The sequence below is a fragment of the Octopus sinensis genome, linkage group LG1 (genome assembly GCF_006345805.1).
Source record: "Octopus sinensis linkage group LG1, ASM634580v1, whole genome shotgun sequence".
In the NCBI taxonomy this organism is placed as follows: domain Eukaryota; kingdom Metazoa; phylum Mollusca; class Cephalopoda; order Octopoda; family Octopodidae; genus Octopus; species Octopus sinensis.
The window spans coordinates 116,552,380-116,574,499 of NC_042997.1; the positions used below are offsets into that span (position 1 = coordinate 116,552,380).

General features: G+C 40.4%; 1 protein-coding gene across 2 annotated transcripts in view; it reads right to left on the reverse strand.

Moving 5' to 3' along the window:
• The window catches only part of LOC115216481 (serine/threonine-protein kinase 36-like), a 182,874-nt gene extending 162,196 nt beyond the window's left edge, over positions 1 to 20,678 (reverse strand). For both annotated transcript variants that reach the window (XM_029785887.2, XM_036504210.1), the window contains exons 1-6: positions 20,564 to 20,678; positions 15,724 to 15,821; positions 4,866 to 5,006; positions 3,139 to 3,216; positions 1,950 to 2,129; positions 757 to 824 (exon numbers count right to left, since the gene is read on the reverse strand). In XM_029785887.2, coding sequence (XP_029641747.1) covers positions 757 to 824; positions 1,950 to 2,129; positions 3,139 to 3,216; positions 4,866 to 5,006; positions 15,724 to 15,807 — 551 coding nt within the window. In that variant the 5' untranslated portion in view covers positions 15,808 to 15,821; positions 20,564 to 20,678. The remainder of the gene's footprint in view (positions 1 to 756; positions 825 to 1,949; positions 2,130 to 3,138; positions 3,217 to 4,865; positions 5,007 to 15,723; positions 15,822 to 20,563) is intronic.
• Positions 20,679 to 22,120: the final 1,442 nt, after the last annotated feature.

A 22,120-nucleotide genomic window follows, 5' to 3' on the forward strand; every position in this document is an offset into this window, starting at 1 on the left:
GAAGATGAAAGTGATGGTGACAAAAATGATTATGCTGGTATTTAATCTGATGTTTACAACAGCGGAGTAGGCTGTTGTCTCTTCTTGTTATCACTTTATAGCTGGATACCCAACCCATAGCCAACCTGAGTGCTGCATTTTATCATGTTACAGGCATTACAAGAGTTATCTGCTATCAGAGATAAAGGGCTCCCCCTACTCTGTCTACATGTGTGTATATGTGTTGTGTGTGCACATGTGTGTGTACATGTCTGTGCATTCTTGCAATTGTGCATGTGTGTACATACACGTACATCAGTGCATATGTGTATGTGTGCATGTTTATGTTTTGTGCAAAAGTAATTTCCACATGGCTCCATTAACACCACCCGAGTGGAAAACTGTTTGTTTAAATTCTCTTCTCCAGTAAGTAAAAAGTACTGTTGTTTTGTTTTGTTTGTGTGTGTGCGAGTGCACATTTGTGCAAGCATGTGTTTGAGCGAGTGCGCATTTGTGTGAGCATGCATTAGTGCGAGCACGTTTGTGTGAGTGTGTGTTTGTGTGAGTGTGTGTGTGTGTGTGAGTGTGTGATGGTGGAGGGGGCAGTGGACTAATCCCCTATTTGGAAAACGGGTCAAAGGAGCATCTAACCACAGAAAATTTGCCTCAACAAGTTCTGTCTAGTTCATACCATCATGGAAGAAAACACATGTAAAAACAAACAAAAAGGAGACTTTTGAGTTAAAATTCAATATTATTTACAAATTATTTCCTTACCAAAGATCTGCATTGTGGTCATAAGGCTGTTCTTCAACGATTTCAGGAGCCATATAAAGAGGTGTTCCCTACAGAGAAATAATTATGTACAAACTGTGACAGGAAAAAAATACTGAACTTGTCATTAAATATCAGCTTCTCTAGGTTTATGTTTGAATATTTTCATATATAGGCACGGGAGTGGCTGTGTGGTAAGTAGCTTACTTACCAACCACATGGTTCTGGGTTCATTCCCACTGCGTGGCACCTTGGGCGAGTGTCTTCTACTATAGCCTTGGGCCAACCAAAGCCTTGTGAGTGGATTTGGTAGAACGAAACTGAAAGAAGCCCATCATATATATGTATATATATGTATGTATGTGTGTGTGTATATGTTTGTCCCCCCAACATTGCTTGACAACCGACGGTGGTGTGTTTACATCCCAGTAACATAGAAGTTCAGCAAAAGAGAGCAATAGAATAAGTACTAGGCTTCCAAAGAATCAGTCCAGGGGTCGATTTGCTCAACTAAAGGCGGTGCTCCAACATGGCCGCAGTCATATGACTGAAACAAGTAAAGAGAGTAAAGAGTAATACACACACACACACACACATATCTTACATATCTTCTACTTGTTCTAGTCAAGGAACTGCAGCCATGGCTGGGGCACTGCTTCGAAGAGTTTAGATCTGTGGGTTTCAACCAGAGTGTCCAAATGGCCCCTGAGGGTCCATATAAGATTTTGTTGTTAAAATTAATCTGTCATAAACACACAAATTTTTTTATACATCATCATCATCATTTAGCACCCATTGTCCATGCTGGCATGGGTTGGACAGTTTGATCAGGGCTGGCAAGCTGGAAAGCTGAACCAGACAACAGATGTTAAATGATGGTGATGATGACATGCATGTGCACACACACACACACGCACACACACAGTATAATTTTAACATTAACTTTTGTTTCCTATACATGCAAAGCTATGGGTGAAAAGTAGTAATATCAATAACAAGAGATTAATTAGCAAAGCACCTAAGGATAGTCATAAAATAATAATAGTGTACATAATAAGTCCTTAATTTTTTCAGTCTTCTCACTTCCAAATGTTATATCAGGGAAAATTACTTTTAACATAGAGCAAGTAGACATATATATAATGATTCAATTAAAATTTATCATGTAATTGTCAGGGAATAACATTAAGCAGTACCTTTACAGATGTAAGAACCAGCGTGTTAAAACCCATCGCTCGTGCAAATCCAAAATCACAAAGTTTTATCGTTTCTCCTTTGGCCAATAAAATGTTTTGGGGTTTCATGTCACGATGCAAAATTCGATGGGAATGAAGATAATAGAGAGCAGACACCAACTGACAGGCAATATGCTGTACCTGAAAATGAAGAAGAGTGAAATGGAAGTAAAAGAGGAAAATGGGAATTTAGAGAAGAAACATCAGTTTATTTCAGTGAATATACTGATTAGGGATAACACCTGTGAAGCAGGTTTATATTATTATCATCATCATTTAACGTCCGATTTCCATGCTAGCATGGGTTGGACGATTTGACTGAGGACTGGCAAACCAGATGGCTGCACCAGGCTCCAATCTGATCTGGCAGAGTTTCTACAGGTGGATGCCCTTCCTAACACCAACTACTCTGAGAGTATAGTGGGTGCTTTTACGCGCCACCGGCACGAGGGCCAGTCAGGCAGTACTGGCAACAGCCATGCTCAAATGGTGCTTTTTACGTGCCACCAGCACAAGAGCCAAGCCATGCAAATAACAAATTTAGTTTCAATAACTTATCTTTTATCTTTTACTTGTTTCAGTCATTGGACAACGACCATACTGGAGCACTGCCCCAAAGATTTAGTCCAACAAATCAAAACCAGTACTCTTTTCTTTTTTTTTAAAGTCTGGTATTTATTCTATTGGTCTTTTTGCTGAACTACTAAGAACATGGGTGTAAACAAACTGACACCAGTTGTCAAGAAGTGGCAGGGACAAACACACGCATGCACACACACCATCATCTTCATTTAACCTCTGTGCTCCATGCTGACATGAGTTGGACAGTTTGACGAGACCTGATGGGTCCAAGGACTGCATTGTACTCCAAGTGTCTGCTCTGGCATAGTTTCTGCAGCAGCATGCTCTTCTTCCTAACACCAACCACTGCACTACAGAATGTACTGGATGCATTTTTTTCATGCCACCAGCAGTATACATACATATGACAAGCTTCTTTCAGGCAAATTCGTTCACAAGACTGGTCAACCTCAAGCTATAATAGAAGCCACTTGCCCGAGGTGACATGCAGTGGAATTGAACCTAAATCCACACTGCTGCAAAGTGAGCTTCTTAACCATACAAGAATAGCTGGAAAGTATTTTCTTACCTGATCTTCTGGCAAAGATCCGTCATCTTCAAGGATTTGGTAAAGTTCTCCATCAGCGTAGTCCATTACAACAACAAACTGTAAACAGAAGGAAACTAATGCTTAAACCATGTCTGTCATATTACAACAGATTTTAGAAGTAACACACAAACATGTGTAGATATATGTAAGTCAATAAATACATCTGTGTGTATATCTATATGTATGAGGTACAAAGTCAGAAAACAGCACAGCTCCCATGACTTTCAGAAACATCTTTTCACATTCAGAGTTGCTGAAGCATGGAACAAACTACCTTCATCAGTTGTTAGTTGCAAAAAAGGGTTCTAGTTGATCCGATCAACGGAACAGCCTGCTCATGAGAGTAACATGCAAGTGGCTGAGCACTTTACAGACCTGTGTACCCTTAATGTAGTTCTCAGGGAGATTCGGTGTGACACAGAGTGTGACAAGGCTGCTCCTTTGAATTACAGACAGAACAGAAACAGGAAGAAAGAGAGAAAGTTGTGGTAGAAGAATACAGCAGGGTTCGACACCACCCACTGCTGGAGCCTCGTGGAACTTTAGGTGTTTTCACTCAATAAACACTCACAATGCCCGGTCTGGGAATCGAAACCGTGATCCTATGACCGTGAGTCCTCTGCCCTAACCACAGAGCCATTGCGCCTCCACATAAAAGTAGTATATAACTGTTATCTTACCTGTTATATGATAACGTTCTTTCCAATTTATATAGTAGTTAATTTGTTTTAGTTTGTTATTTTTCGAAAGTTTCATTTTAAAGTGTAAAGCCTTCGAGAATTTTATTTTAACACCTATTAATTTTATATATTGAATTTATAAAATCATATTGATGTTTGAATTATAGGAAAATAAGCTGAACATGAAAGTAACTTGGTGCATCTTTTGTATTGATTATCAACTGTGCTTTAAGATATAAAGGCAATCATGAGATTTTAATTTAAAGATTTTGGTAACATTATTATAAAAAAAATAATGAAGTAGCCATGAACCAGTCAGAGAAAAATCTATGATTGGGTCATTTGTCCTGCTAAACATAACAGCTGAATTTTTCTGAAATCACACATAATTCTCTTCAACAAAGAAGGATACAGATATTCTATCACCGTTAAAAAGAGGAAATGGTTACTGCTAGGACATTTTTGGTCAAAGAAATTCGAAAATTCAATGACTGGCATCTGGGCTAGTGGTGTGCAAAGAGCACCATATGAGTGTGATCGTTGACAGAGCGCCTAACCAGCTTCTGTGCCAGTGGCACTTAAAAGGCACCATTCGAGTGTGATCGTTACCAGCGTTGCCTTACTGGCACTCGAGCCCCGTGCTAGTAGGGCGCTAAGAGCACCATCCAAGCGTGATCGTTGCGAGAGCGGCTACCTGGGCTCTGTGCCGGTGGCATGTAAAAGGCACCATTCAAGAACGATCATTACCAGCATCGCCTTCTGGCCCCGTACCAGTGGCATGTAAAAGCACCCACTACACCCTCGTAGTGGTTGGCGTCAGGAAGGGCATCCAGGTGTAGAAACTCTGCCAGATCAAGATTGAAGCCTGGTGTAGCCATCTGGTTCGCCAGCTCTCAGTCAAAATCGTCCAACCCATGCTAGCATGGAAGGCGGACATTAAATAATGATGATGATCAAAGAAACGGGTCAAAAGAATAATATAATCTGAAAATAACCCTACAAAGGTGTCTGTAATGATATACTGACCTCTTCTTCTGTCTCAAAGCTGTCCAAGAGTTGTACAATGTTTTTATGTTGCAAGCCTCTCATTATCTCTATTTCTTGGGAAAGCACTCGTAGTTCCCGCTCGGATTTGCCAAGTTTTGTAATAAACTTCAATGCTACAACCTAACAAATTGAACATTTGAAGAATAAAATGTCTGATTAATAAACAAAAGTTTCAGAGCCAACGTCAATAGAATTTACATTTACACTTAAACAGTATCAGGAAAGGTGTATATATGCATATATTTGAATACTCATATTAGTCTTTTACTTGTTTCAGTCATTTGACTGTGGCCATGCTGGAGCACCGCCTTTTTTAGTCAAGCAAATTGACCCCAGGACTTAATCTTTGTAAGCCTAGTACTTATTCAATTGGTCTTTCGCCAAACCGCTAAGTTACGAGACATAAACACACCTGCATCGGTTGTCAAGTGATGTTGGGAGGACAAACACAGACACACAAACATATATACACACACACACATATATATGACGGGCTTCTTTCAGTTTCTGTCTACCAAATCCACTCACAAGGCTTTGGTCAGCCCGAGGCTACAGTAGAAGACACTTGCCCAAGGTGCCACGCAGTGGGACTGAACCTGGAACCATGTAGTTGGGAAGCAAGCTACTTACAACACAGCCACTCCTGCGCCTCTTTATTTAGTTTGTTTCTCTATTTTCTTATTTGTATTATATATATTAAACAGCAGTGCATCAGCATGACTGCAGCCCTGAGCAGAAACTAGAGAGAGAATATATCTCTATATTATAAATCTAAAATGTGAAAAGTTTGTTTGTTTGTCTGGTTTTGGCATTGTGAACGGGTTAAAGGCCACTAGATCCCATCGGATTGACTCCAAAATTTACAGGGACATGTAAAATGAGGTGAGGATGCCAGTGGGCTAGGTTAGAAATCCCTATCTTAAAAGGTGTCGTTGCTAGGGCCAAAAACGCACTTTAACAAGTCTACTCTCATTCTTTTATGTATCTGTCTTCCTCCGTCACTCACTCTCTTCCCTTCCCATCACTTTCTATATATAACGTCGTTTAACAGCGTCTAACTCCCCTTCACTTTCTCTTTATAACATCGTCAAACAGCATTCTATATCTCCCCCTCACCGCCTTCAACAGCGCTTTCACACTCTCTCTCTCTCTACGTCTGTCTGCATTCATAGACAGAATTATCATTGCCACCACCACCACACAATCACGAGAACAAATATTATGAATCAGATATTTATTGGGTTAATATATATATATATGTGTGTGTGTGTGTTCTATATATAAATATGTATATTAAACTTTTTAATACTTTTTGATAGTATATTTTTTTTTTTAATTTATAAATATAAATTAATAATTTTAATTTTAAATTTAAATAATTTAAATTTTTAAATTTTATATTTTATATATTTTGTACATTATATTTTTATTTTTATGTTTTCGTTTATGTTTTTCACTGTTTGATTTGCCTAATAGTGGTTTTATCTCTAATTTAATTTGCGCGGGTAAGAGTGTTGTTGTTATTTTCTGTTGCATCCTTTTGGCACGTAAAAAGCACTTTCCGAACGTGGCCGATGGCAGCGCTGCCTTGACTGGCTTCTGTGCCGGTGGCACGTAAAAAGCACCAACCGATCGTGGCCGCTGCCAGTGCCTCTCCCCCCGTGGCACGAAAAAAGCAACCACTACAATCACGGAGAGGTTGGTGTTAGGAAGGGCATCCAGCTGTAGAAACACTGTGTGTGTGTGTGTGTGTGTGTAAAATGTGCTTCCACAATTTTCATCTGACATTTACTCATAAGATATTGGTCAGAGCTATAGTAGAAAATACTTACCTGGGGCTGCTATAAGTGCCTAGAGCAAATATCTTCTATAGCAGCCCCAGGTAAGTGTTTTCTACTATAGTTCTGACCAATATCTTATGAGTAAATGTCAGATGAAAATTGTGGAAGCACATTTTACACACACACACATCATCATCATTGTTCGACCGTGGTCGAGACAATGGAATTTACTATGTTACGCCAGACTTCACGGTCCATCATAGCATTACGGAGGTCCTGTTGCTGGATGCCTGTATCCCTGGAGATTACATCAGGGTAGGAGAGTGTGCGCCCTCTGGTGTTGCGAGTAGATGGCTTCCAGAGGAGAAGAGTAGAAATTACTTCTTTTTCAGCTCTACAACAATGTCCAGCAAACTGGACTCTCCTACCTTTCACAAGAGATGACACAGGTGGTAGTTTCCCATATATTTGCATTTTGGTTGGATGGCGCTTCCATGAGAGATTTTGAGCTCTCATAAGGAGGCGAGTGTAGGTTCCATCCAACCGCCTCTCAAGCTTCTTTGATAACGTCCAGGTTTCTGAGCCATATAGTAGAATTGGTTCGACTGTGGCTTTGAATATTTCAAGTTTGAAGTCTCTACTTAGATTTGATGACCAGATCTTATGCATGTCATTACAGGCTAACCAGGCCATACCCTTTCTAGTTAGAAAGTCTTTTCCAGATGATGATATGTATGACCCAAGATATTTATAATCAGAAACCACACACACACACACACACACACACATACAAGAAGTTAGAATGACAAAAGATTCAACAATTATGTTGTGAACTTCATTAGCTTAAGCTCCTATGAAGCTATAGGGTGATACTCAAGCACTCAACTATGAGTGAATAGCAGAAACGGCTGTTAGCTAATGAAGCCCATAACATAATAGTTTATTCCTTTTTATTTATTTATGCATCCTTTTCGAGCCTAGCCAGGCTCACGGGCCCAGTTTTCCGATTTCTGTAGCATATGTGTTCCCTCCAGCTGAATGGGATGCCAATAAACAGGAAGAAAGAGTGAGAGAAAGTTGGGGCAAAAGAGTACAACAGGGGTCACCATCACCCCCTGCCAGAGCCTCGTGGAGCTTTAGGTGTTTTCGCTCAATAAACACACACAACGCCTGGTCTGGGAATTGAAACCGCGATCCTCCAACTGTGAGTCCGCTGCCCTAACCACTGGGTCATTGCGCCTCCACATGTTTATTCTTTAGTCATTTTAATTTCTTATTACTACTCTATATTTGACTGATGCTTCATTCTGAAGTATATGTAAATTGAATTCCAACATCAGGGTATTAGTATTGCTATGCCTTAGTGAAATAATATATATACATGTGTGTGTGTGTGTGTGCATATTACCTGCAGCTCATGCTCACATATATATATTGCCTTGTACGCACACACACGCAGATAAATCAGAGTGATAGTTCTGTTGAAAGCTTTCTAACATCAAAGAAGCTGCATGTCACAATCAATAAATCCCATTAGTAGGTCTCTACGAAACTCTGCTTTTATATAGTTTCAAATAACTGTGCTAGAACCTATCATTATGATTAATAAAGATGGCTTGTGGCATTGCTCCAGCTTTGCCACAACCAAATAACTGAAACCAGTAAGAAAATATATTTTAAAAAAATTCTGAATTCAATCTTTGGTTGTATAACAGAACATTTAATATTAATTTCAGGTATAAGGCAGCGAGCTGGCAGAAATGTTAGCACGCCGGGCGAAATGCTTAGCAATATTTCGTGTATCCTTACGTTCTGAGTTCAAATTTCACTGTGGTTGTTTTTGCCTTTCATCCTTTCAGGGTCGATAAATTAAGTACCAGTTGTGTACTGGGGTCAATCTAATCAACTGGCTCCCCTCCCTCAAAATTTCAGGCCTTGTGCCTAAAGTAGAAAAGAATATTAATTCCAGTTATGGTTGTGTGGTAAGAAGTTTGCTTCCCAACCACATAGTTCCAGGGTTCAGTCCTTCTGTGTGGCACCTTGAGCAAATGTCATCTACTCTAGCATGGGGTTCTCAACCATTTTTTATAAATGGATCCCTTTGAGTCCATAACCATTCAGTTTAAAAACCAGTTTTATAGAAATGTCATTTAAAATTCCTATTTTGTTTCTTAAACATTAATTTGTGTTGGTTGAACAAAAGGGGTTGGGCAAAATAATGGAAACACCTTAAAATTTCAAACAAATTTATTTTAATATGGGGTAGGACTGCCTTTGGCAGTAATTACAGCTCAAATTCTATGAGGTATGGACTTGTACAAAGTTTGAATTGTTTCCAAAGGAATTTTTGGCCATTCTTCAGCTAAAACAGTCTCCAGTTCTTGTAGTGATGATGACAAAGGATATTGACTCCTTTCTTGTTTTTCTAAAAAGCACCATAAATGTTTATTAATATTGAGATCTGGGGACTGTGGTGGCCAGATAAGATGTTCAACTTCACTAGAATGTTACTCATGCCATTCAGTAACAACTTTAGCTGTGTGAATTGGTGCATTATCATCCTGAAAGATTGCATCTCCAGAAACAGTTCTGCAACCGTAGGATGAATTTGAACAGTTAAAATACTTAAAAAGTCTTGATTATTAATTCTGCCGTGAAGGGAAACCATTGGGCCAGTGGATTTCCAAGATATAGCCCCCACCAGATCAGAACAGATCCTCCTCCATGTTTAACAATTGGAAGAAGGCAGTCTGGGTCAAATGCTTCTTTTGGCTGTCTCCACATGTATACTCTAGGGATCAATTCTGTAGGTTTTTACTTCACTCTAATTGCTTTACATCCAGATTTCTGAGTACCTTATTTCTTCTAATATATATATATATATATATATATATACTCTCTCATACACACACACACACACTTATACATACTAATACGTACTAATACATACTAATACATACACCAACCCCATACATACGCCTGTCCAGACCTATCCTAGGGTCATTCAACCCTATTATCTCCCCTTATTTCGCTCTCGCGTCTCATGTTTGATCTTTGACCTCTGGCCGAAATCAGATCGCCACGTTGATTCGTTAGTTACTGCACGCATTTTTTTCTCTCCTTCTTTCTGTGTTTTTTTTCTCTCTGTGTATCTTTCTGTTGAAGAGCGTAGGCTCGAAACGTTAAAGACTTGTTTTATTTATATTTCCTGAGCGCCATACTAATACAATTGTTTGTTTGTTTTCCACCTGCCTTCGTCTTTTGTCTATTTTCATAAAGCTTCCCGTTATATATTATGCGCTCACGTGGTCTCACTTTCATCCTATATTCTACCAATACCACTATCAACACTTACCTCTACCTTGGATTTTCTTTACCTCTTGGATACTTACCATTGGCTGCACCTCTCTTTCGCGGATCAAAGTGACTTTGCATTGATGTGAAATCCTTAAAAAATATATCACGACGTCTACACATTTCTCACCTTGAACTTTCAACCTTGAACTTGTTCGCATAAACTGTCCCGTTTGTTGTATTTTTATTTTCTCATATATTACCACTTTTTTTACATTCATTTCATGCTTTCCACATTTTCCTGCATTTTTGTTCTCCTTTCCGTCTTTCTTCCCTCTCTGGATGTCCATACTCTGTTTCCTCTGCCTGCACCCCCCTTTTTTTGCCTCCCCCTCTCTCTGCTTCCCTTCTTTCTTTCCCTTTTCCGTTTGCCCCGTCTTTTCTGCCCCTATCGCTTACTTATCTAGTTTTTTCATATGATTATTATTTTTTTGTTTTTTTGAACGTTTGTTTTTTCCCCTTTTTTCGCTATCCTTTTTTTCTATTTTTTCATACGATAATTTTTTGTTTTTTGTTTTTTTTTCGTTTTTTCGAACGTTTGTTTTTTTTCCGCTATCCCATCATGCCGGATCCTAGGTCCTACCTCCTCACCCTCCATCACCGTTTGAAGGATCATCTCCGTTCACTTCCTGTATATTGCCTTCAGCCGTCCGTTAATCTCTCTCTACTTCTTTTTAAAAAAAACCCGCTTCTCTAGCCATGTCTCTTTCCTAAGCCGCTGCCTACATCACCGACTCATCCCTAAAGGTTTCCGCCTCCACTTCCACCCTGCTCTCCACTCGGATTCTTCCATCTTACCCATACTCCGCACCACATCTTACCGTCTTATGCGGGCCACCATTCGCTCCAATCTCTCTAAACTACATGCCATCAACCGCCTTCTTCCTCCTGCTTTCTCCACCTTCTTCTCCTCTCTGCCGCCTCTCTATGCTCCAAACACGCTACGCTTCATTATCCATTTGAATCAACTCTTCCATCAATTTCTTTCTGATACCAAACTTCGTAAACTCCAATCACTCTTCCATTCCACCCTACCCGACGCCACTACCCCAACTCCTCCACCACCCTTCTCCCCTCCCGATAGGCTCCATCCACCCACATCTAACCCCACTGCCCCTCCCTACAACCCCTTCTCCCCTCCCGATAGGCTCCATCCACCTACACCTAACCCTACTGCCCCCCAACCAACCCCCACACACCTCCCCAATCCCTCCCCCTCAGACCTCCACGAGACCTACCACCCCTCCTACTTCTATTCCACCCACCCCTTCTCCACTTCCGTCTGTTGTTACCATTCCCCCCGATCTTCCCCTCTCTGCGGCTGAACGCTCCGTCCTTGGTAGGGGTCTGCGTTTCATCCCCCTCACTCCATCCTGTAAGGAATTCCAGACGCGAGTTGATGTCCACAGCTTTGTGCGCCGTGTCCGGTTGGGTGCGCATTACCACGACTCGCCACCCACACCCAACGAAGAGGACTGCTTCACTGGCCTGGGCCGCCAACCATCCCCGTGGACGCCTGCCCCTGGCCAGATCCTAGCAGTGGATCTTTTCGCGGGCGCTTGTCAGTGTGCATTGGAGCAGTTCAACTTCTCCAGGCGCCAACGCCGCCTCAACATCTCCCCGGCTGAGCTCTTGGCTCTTCGTTCCCTCCAACAGCGCGCTGACATTATCATCAAACCTGACAAGGGTGGAGCTGTAGTGGTGTGGCGCGCGGACCTCTATAGGGCCGAGGCTTTCCGCCAACTCAATGACACCTCCTTCTATTCCCCTCTGCCCTCTAACCCCACACGTAGCTACCAACAGACGGTATCCTCTACTGTCCGCGACCTCATCTCGTCCTCCCGTCTCCCCCGCACCGCATCCAACTTAATTGTGCGAAACCTACGTACCCCCACCATTTACTTCCTCCCCAAAATCCACAAACCCAACAACCCTGGCCGCCCCATCGTCTCCGCCTGTAACTGCCCCACGGAGCTCATCTCTAAATACCTCGACCGTGTCCTTGCCCCCCTAGTGGCATCTCTTCCTTCCCACATCCACGATACCAACCATGCTCTCCGGCTTTTCAACTCTTTCTCCTTTCCTCCCGGCTCCTCCAAAATCCTTTTTACTATCGACATCCAAAGCCTCTATACTGTTATCCCTCACCACGAAGGACTGCAGGCCCTTCGACACTTTCTTGACCTCCGCTCTAACCCTGTACCTGACACCTCCACACTCATTCGTCTGGCCGATCTTGTCCTTACTCTGAACTGCTTCTCGTTCGCGGGCGAGTTCTACCATCAGGTCTCGGGAGTGGCCATGGTAACGCGAATGGGCCCCAACTATGCGAACCTGTTCGTTGGCTATGTTGAGGCCCAAATATTCTCTAATTTCACTGGTCCCACTCCTGAACTATATGGTCGTTACATTGACGACATTATCGGTGCCACCTCACTCTCCAGTGAACATCTAGATTCCTTCCTCTCTTTCGTCCAATCTTTCCATCCAGCCCTCCACTTCACTTCCACTATCTCCAACACCTCTGTCTCCTTCCTCGACATTTCGGTTAGCATTCTTCACTCCACTCTTACCACCTCCATTCACTACAAACACACAGACTCACACTCATACCTCAACTTCTCTTCCTCCCACCCAGAACACACCAAGCTTTCCATCCCCTATTCCCAATTCCTCCGTCTACGTAGGCTCTGTAGTGATGACCATGACTTTGAGACTCAGTCTCAACGTATGGCTCACCACTTCACCCTACGTGGATACCCCCTCACCACTATCCACACCGCCCTTGCCAGAGCACGGTCCGTGGACCGTGTATCTGCTCTCTCTCCCCGAACCCGCCCTGTAGTCTCCCGCCTCCCTTTTCCCCTCACTTACTTACACCACCCCACGACCCTACGTCTCCAACGCACCATTCTTCGAGCTTTCCGTCATCTCCAGTCCGACCCGTCCACTTCACACCTCTTCCCTAACCGAACCCCCCTCCCCTCTTTCAAAGACCCACAACCTTCGAGACCTTTTGGTCCATAGCTCCTTCCCTGACCCTACCTCCCTACCTCCCAACCCGGCACGTTGCCGCACTTGCCCTTACCTCTCCAACACCACCCGCCTCACTAGCACCCACCATCGACCCTATCCCATCATCCACTCCTTCACCTGCACCTCCAGCAATATTATCTATTGCGTCTCTTGCTCTCTCTGCAATTCCTTGTACATCGGACAAACGGGACGCCGCTTGGCTGACCGGTTCGCGGAACACCTTCGTGACATCCACCTTGCGAACGACACACACCGGTCTCACGCCATTTCCGCTCTACTACGGTCACTCCTGCAACACCTATCTGTGTTCGGTTTGTCCTTACACAGAGGCCATCCGGATTCCCGTTTGCGCCGTGAACAGGAATTAATCTTCTCTCTTCGCTCTTATACGCCATTTGGTCTCAACTCTCCCCCCCTCCTCATCTAACCCCCCTCTCCCCCCCTCCTCACATATCCTTCCCCCCGACCCCTATTTCTTCAGTCCTTCATCCTTTCACCCTACTACTCCCCTTCCCTTCTTCCCTCTTTCTTTCTCCGCCCTCCTTCCCTCTTCCCTCTGCTCCCTCACTCCCCTTCTCTCTCCCCCTCCCCTCTTTCCTCCTTCCTCCCCTCCTCCCCCCTCCCTCCCCTTCCTTCTCCCCTCCTCTCCTCCCCTCCCCCCCTCTTCTCCTCACTACACCACACGACTTTACACATCACATCATATATGATGTGCCATACTAACACATACACCAACTAATACATACTAATACGTACTAATACATACTAATACATACTAATACATACACCAACCCCATACATACACCTCCAGACCCCTCATACGCACTTATACTCTCTCATACACACACACACACACTTATACATACTAATACGTACTAATACATACTAATACATACTAATACATACACCAACCCCATACATATGCCTGTCCAGACCTATCCTAGGGTCATTCAACCCTATTATCAACCCTATTATCTCCCCTTATTTTGCTCTCGCGTCTCATGTTTGATCTTTGACCTCTGGCCGAAATCAGATCGCCATGTTGATTCGTTAGTTACTGCACGCATTTCTTTCTCTCCTTCTTTCTGTGTTTTTTTTCTCTTTGTGTATCTTTCTGTTGAAGAGCGTAGGCTCGAAACGTTAAAGACTTGTTTTGTTTATATTTCCTGAGCGCCATACTAATACAATTGTTTGTTTGTTTTCCACCTGCCTTCGTCTTTTGTCTATTTTCATAAAGCTTCCCGTTATATATATGTGTATATATATATATATGTATATAAAATACAAAAATGGGACAAGAACGCAAAACATCCAGACAGTTAGGTGAAACAAAAAAAATGGAAAACAAAATATCCAGCCAGACGATACAAGGAAAACAAGGATGGATCATTCGGAGTTTTCTATCCTCAGTCAAGTTCCAGAATAGCTTTGCAATATATATATATATATATATATATATATATATATATATATATATATATATATTTTGATAAAAATGGTAAGACAAAAGAATGAAAGAGACCTCGATATTATGTGTGTGTGTGTGTGTATGTATGTATGTATGTATGTATGCATGCATGCATGTATTTGTGTGTCAGTGCTTGTCCTCCCACAATTACTTGGCAACCGACATTGGTGTATTTACGACCCTGTAGCTTAATTCACATAGGTGCAGGCATGATAAGACACTTGCTTCCCAACCACATGTTCCTGGGTTCAGTCTCCCTTAAAAAATTGGCTTTCTGCTTCATCAAAAGAAATCAATTATCTATAATTATTGAAAACTTAACAAAAATATATTAAGTGCAGGCATGGCTCTGTGGTTAAGAACCTTGCCTTCCAACCATATGATTTTCAGTTCAGTCCCACTGCACAGCATCTTGGGCAAATGTCTTCTACTATTACCCTGGGTAGACCAATGCTTTGTGAGTGAATCTGGTTGATGGAAACTGAAAGAAGCCCATTGGGTATATTATTATTATATATATATAATGTGTGTGTGTGTGTATCCCTACTCAATCCTCACTGCTTGAGAACTAGTGTTGGTTTGTTTATGTTCTTGTAATTTCGCAGTTTGGCAAAAATGACCACAATAGAATAAGTACCAGACTTTAAAAAAAATAAATAAACTCCATAAGTCCTAGGTTGGACATATTTGATTAAAACCCTTTAGTATTCAGACTAATCTGTGTCAAATGTGATGCTTATTTATCCAAATTCTTTTGAATTAATCCGTCATTATCTCATAACATTGATATTTCAATAATATGATAGTTTATTTTTAGAATAGTATTGTAGGGTAGGTATAAGAGGTTAGATCTGGAGATTTTTTAATATAAAACAGACAGAATATTTGGGCTGGATATGGCGGGTTTGTGTGCTAAATCAGTGGGTCTCAACCAGTGTCCATATAACCCTTGCGGGGTCAATTATAAGATTTTGTTAAAATCTCTGAGCAATAAATTGGTTAATTCCTAATAATAATTAATCATAAAAATAGGATTTTTTTGAACATGTGGGGTCCAGTTGAGTAAAACAGGAACCAAAAGGGCCCATAGGCAAAAAACAATGGAGAATCAACGTGCTAAAGGGTTAAAGCAGAGCCCCAGCATGGTCACAGTCCAATGAGTGAATCAAGTTAAAAATAAGAGACAAAACATACTTACATTGGCAGTAAATTTACGCTGTCCACGGTAGACTTTGCCATAGGACCCTTCACCAATTAATCCCAAAATATGATAGTTGTCCATAGATGTTATCACAGCTGAAAATTAAAACCAAATTTTGAAAGAGAATAAATACAACACTGAACATTGTTTTCTGTTTTGATAAGAACATTACATGTTCAAACGTGTATCTCTGTTTATTGACCAAGGAATCTATGTATCTAATCTTTACATGTAATCCCTGATCCCAATGGATACATTGAGACCAGTTGGTGAATTTTTAATTTCATGTATTTTCACCATAAAAAAAGCTCTACTGTTAAGCTGCTGTGTTTCAAATGACTGATCATTAATACAAGTTTGTAATCCAAATTCCTTTCACGTGTGCTATGCCACACACATAATCGGCAGCGAGCTGGCAGAAACGTTAGCATGCCAGGCGAAATGCGTAGCCGTATTTCGTCTGCTGTTACGTTCTGAGTTCAAATTCCGCCAAGGTCGACTTTGCCTTTCATCCTTTCAGGGTCGATAAATAAAGTACCAGTTTTGCACTGGGGTCGATGTAATCGACTTAATCCCTTTGTCTGTCCTTGTTTGTCTCCTCTATATTTAGCTCCTTGTGGGCAGTAAAGAAATTATGCCACACACATCAGCAAATAAACTTCACTCTATTTGCATATAGGTCATAGACTGGAGCAATGCTCTGCAACTGGTGTGCCACAGAGTAACCTGAACATAATTTTTTACCCTGTACTTTTAGTTATATCTTTATATCAGGTATGCCCTAGTCCTAGGGATTCAATTTGTTTTGAGATGATCCAAGTACATGGTATTGATAAGTCACAATAATGATGAAATTTTGGTAGCTACCATTCTTGGTGATTCCAAGGAAAGTTGTCTTGCTTGGTCTGTGACATTCAGATGTACTTTAACACTTGGCATCAATTGGGGAACTGTCCCCAGATGCTATCCCACAGCAAATTTGGCATATAGACAAAATATACACTTTGTATGAGTAACCTAGAATGAGTTCTAAGTTTGCAAGAGAGACCATGTTGTGTCTATGTTGAAGCTAAATACTTTGCCCCTATCTTTTTTGATTTTAATTTTTACTCTTTTTTTTTTTTTGAGTCCATAAGAACTCATAAGGCCGGATATAAGCGACCAGGATCACATTTCCCTTGGATGAGATGCCAGTCCATTGCAGGGTTCAAAGCCTGTAATTTTGAGGAGAGAGGACAAGTCGATTACATTAACCCATGAAGTATACCCTTATCTTGACATCATACGATGGTTGTAAAAGAATGTTTCCAGTCTTCGGTGAAAAATGTCTGGTAATGGGAAATATTAGTTTGCTTGGAATCAGGTTGGGATTGGTGGCAGGAAGGGTATCCAGCCACAGAAAATCTGCCTCGATAAATTGTTTGACCCATGCAAGCATGGAAAAGTGGACAATTAAGATGATGACATGTGTTTGTGTGTGTGTGTATAATGAGGATGATGATGATATACAGATATTAATAAATAACAAAGAAAGTAGAACTCAATCTGTATGGTTAGAGTAACATGTATTTAATAACAGTCTGGCTCAGTTCTGCATTACTTAAAGTTTCATGAGTCCACAGAACACATCCACCTAGTCAGATGTTCAGAGACAGGATAAAGAGTTTGAAAGGAATTTTAAATGGTTCTTGGTGATTAAGCTTCTATTTTGGTCAGCTCAAGTCATGTGGTTGTAATGATATCAAAAGCAACAGTTATTTTCTTTGTTTTTAGTCTCCAAGTTGCAGACAGGATGTTGGTGTCACATTAATAGCAAGCTGCTGGATGATATATTCAGTGATATCAATTCCTTGTATTGAGTACTTTATGGAAACAGTTACACCCACATAAAGACTGTTTTTAATGATTTCAAACTCCACTCAATGATGACTAGCGACTAACACCACTTGTATGATGGTGACACTCATTTACGAACATAACCCAATGTTCCTATGAGACACAAACAAACATTATTTACATTTGATGGATATTTGTCCTCGTCTTGTTTGTTGTTAACACGTTTCAGCTGATATACCCTCCAGCCTTCATCAGGTGTCTTGGGGAAATTTCGAACTTGGGTTCTCATTCCTAAGGTGTTTTTCGATGTTGTTATTATTATTATTATTCAGGTCAATGCCTGCAATTGAACTCGGAATCTTGGAGTTAGCAGCCTATGCTCTTAACCACTACGCCATATACCCAGACATATAGCATGGTTGTTAAGAGCGCAGGCTATTAACCCCAAGATTTCGAGTTCAATTCTAAGCAGTGACCTGAATAATAATAATAATAATAACAACAATAATAATAATAATGCCCTGATGCAGTACCAGGCAGTGGCTCTCATGGCTTCTGATCTTACCTGATTGGAAGTGTTATCATTTACATAGTTTTGTCTTAGTATAAAAGACTGGGCTACAGTAAATATTCTGCTCAATACCACAGATTTGCTTGTCAGTTGTTTGACCGTAACCAGTTGAGCATGTCCCTTAGTGGCTGATGATATGTGCATCTCTGATCATGAGCAGAAGTAGTGGGGGAGCATCATAGCCATGTGTTGAGAGGGTTTCTTTGGGGTTTGAATAATTCACGTCTGAAAACATGGGCGTTTCGTTCAACATCCTTAAACAACCTTTATTCAGGGACCTTTTGAGCGGGATGGGTTACTCGACCAGAAGAAAATTCTAACTGGGCCCCACTGTAAGGTCATGTGCTGTTTAACTTGATGTAAGATCACCATGTCGCACACATACGGTTGTGATGCATGTGCCTGGTGTACCCTAATCAAACAGGTAGTCATGATGGGTATACTAGGCTTTGTATATTTTACCCCAGAGTCACTTTGATGCCACGCGCTGCTCTCTCACTCAATAATAATAATGATAACAACAACAACATCGAAAAACTCCTTAAGAATGAGCACCCAGGTTCAAAACTTCCCCAAGACACCTGATGAAGGCTGGAGAGTATATCAGACGAAACGTTGTGTTAACAACAAACAAGATGAGGACAAATATCCGTCGAATGTAAATAATGTACATAATTCCTCATCTCTTAAATATAGAACTGTAGTAACAAACATGTCTTACAAGTTGTGTCGGTCACGAGTTATCACTGAGTGGCGTTTGAACATAACGATGAGTCTTTATGTGGGGGTAACCATTTTGATGGTTGGAGAGTTACAATTGAGGACATTTGACCAACATCTTGCCTATCCTGTTACATGCAGTCCTCAACACAAAAAAACTAATATCACAAAATACCACACTGCAACCTACTGTCAATATTGTGCTAACATCCAGTCCACAACTCAGACCTCATTTCTGTTTGCCTCCACTTGTTGAAATTTTAAAATGAAGTGAAAATTTTCAAATTTTATGTGTTGACGTAATTTTTCATGCTGAGTCTCAGGCTGTTACAGAAAAATGTTTTTAAAAAGCGGTTTAAAGTTTGATCATTTTTATCCAGTCAGAAAACAGGATTTGGAAGCATTTCAGTAATTAGCATACAAAACCACATCAATACACTAAATTTGAAATCAATTAGAACAAAATTGATAAAGTTGCAAAGTGAAAACCAAATAAAAAAAGAGTATCATCATCATTGTTCAACATCCGCATTCCATGCAGGCCTGGGTTGGACGGTTTGACAGAGCTGGCTAGCAGGGAGCTACAGGAGAAGACACTTTTCCAAGTGGGGCTGAATGTGAAATTAGGTGAGGTTAGGAAACAAACTTCTTCACCACACAGCCATACCTATTTCATTATATATATATATATATATAAGTAAATAAATAAATATATATATATAAGTAAATAAATATATACATATATATATATTCCAGGTTCAGTCCCACTACGTGGCACTTTGGGCAAGTGTCTGCTACTATAGCCTCGGGCTGACCAAAGCCTAGTGAGTGGATTTGGTAGACGGAAACTGAAAGAAGCCTGTCGTATATATATATATATAATATATATATATGTATGTGTGTGTGCGTGTGTTTGTCCTCCCAACATCGCGCTTGACAACCGATGCTGGTGTGTTTACGTCCCTGTAACTTAGCGGTTCGGCAAAGCGACCGATAGAATAAGTACTAGGCTTACAAAGAATAAGTCCTGGGGTCGATTTGGTCGACTAAAGGCGGTGCTCCAGCATGGCCACAGTCAAATGAATGAAACAAGAACATATATATATATATATATATATATGTATAGAGAGAGAGAGAGAGAAATCCTATCCTATATTTTATACGTTATATATACGCCTCATTTACACATTACACACAAATAATACACGCACACACACACGCAGATATAGATATTTTCAATTTTATTTATTTATTTATTTTACTTCTCATGAGGCTTGCAAAACATTCAGTTTCTGCGTGGGATTAAAAGAAAATAGACATCGTCTGCAATATCTCGCAAACTTCAAGAAAAATCAAGAAAATGCGAAGTCATAAAACTTTAAACAACTTCAATGTATCGCTATCTACGTCCATTATATATATATATATATATATATATATATATGTATATATATATATATTATATATATATATATATACATATATATACATATATATACACATACACAACACACTAGACAGTCTTATAAGTTCACAGACATCAGACGAAGTCTACATACAATATGAAAAAAAATAAATAAATACATGTTTAAAAAGAAAGAGGCAAAACTGAAATAGTTTCTTTTAAGTCAAATATCTTTCGAGAAACATTTGAGAAAATAAAATGGCATGCCTGATTATTATAAATAATGGTGATATCGTTTTACTTACTAAATTAATTTACGCTTCCATAGGAAATGCTACAGACGGGACAACTTTAAACTCCACTTCGTTGTTAGGCAACAAACGTAAACAAGCACTTTTATAGCCGCCGATAGTAAATCCTGTTTGAGATATAAAATTAGGAATAACAAAAATATAATTTTTTATATTATTTTTCAGACACATATAATGCATTATTTCTATTCAAAAATATTAAAAGAACATACTAAATACTGAAGTGCAACAGTTACAACCAATTACTTCGTACGATTTCTTTTGAACTCACAAGAAAACGTATCTATTTCTTTATTTTACTGATCCTGGCTAATTGCAATTATTTATATCGACCTTGCTCTATTTTAAATAAAACATGCAGAGGCGTATCTCTAAATAGTTTACTGTTCTTTGTCACCGCCCTTCTAAAGCAAGCAGCAGTTTCTTGGTATGGAATTTAAATAAACCTAACATTCTTTTCCTTATACGTGTGTATGCAGCATCAGTTTACAAGCGGTATTTCGTCTGCTGCTACGTTCTGAGTTCAAATTCCGCCGAGGTCGACTTTGTCTTTCATCCTTTCGACGTCGATTGAATAAGTACCAGTTACGCACTGGAGTCGATATAATCGACTTAATCCGTTTGTTCTTGTTTGTCCTCTCTGTGTTTTGCTCCTTGTGGGTAGTAAAGAAATAGGTTTAACCGTTTTCTTGCTTAAAAGAGAAATAATTTACTGTTGTCCATAACATAGATTCTCTTTTCAATTTAGAAACCAATTTGTTTCGTTTACGGCATTAAATCATCAGGAAAGACGTTCAACGCCTTAAACTGTCCATTTCTCTCGAAGAAGAGATGGCGGTTAAGGCGGAAGGGAAATGAATAGCTTTTCTAATCAAGCAGACTTTTATAAGCTATACGCACTGCTCTTAACTGGGTATAATATTAATTGTTTCTCATTTTGGCATAAGGCCAGCAACTTAGAAGGAAATCTGTTGCATCAACCTCAGTGCTCATTTGATCGCTGGGGCAGACCCCGAAAGAATGAAAACCAAAGTCGACTTTGGCGGAATTTGAACATAGGACATAAAGCTGGAAGAAATGCCGTCAAGCATTTTGTCTGGTGTGCTAACGATTCCGTCATCTCGTTGCCATCTTATAATTGTTCAAATTTTGTTACAAGACCAGCAGTTTTAGTGGTGGAGGAGGGGGGGGCAAGTTGATTATATCGACTCTAGTACTTAACAGCTACTTTTTTTTATCGACCCCGAAAGGATAAAAGTTGGCCGAGACAGAATGGAACTCAGAACGGAATTAGCCGGAACAAATATCACACAGCACTTTTCCGACGCTCAAACGATTCTGCCAGCACGCCAGTAATCGTATCTCACTTTTGTAGAAGTAAGGATTCCTGTGAAAATCATATTTTGGTTGGTTCCGATTCTAGAGATCAATCGCTTGACTTTTCATTATTAGATGCATCTATCGAAAGAAGGACTAAGAACTATGAAGAAACGTTAGAAGCAGGGCACGTGCTCCTCATCACCTTGAGGAAAGAAGTGCGCCCTTCTAAAT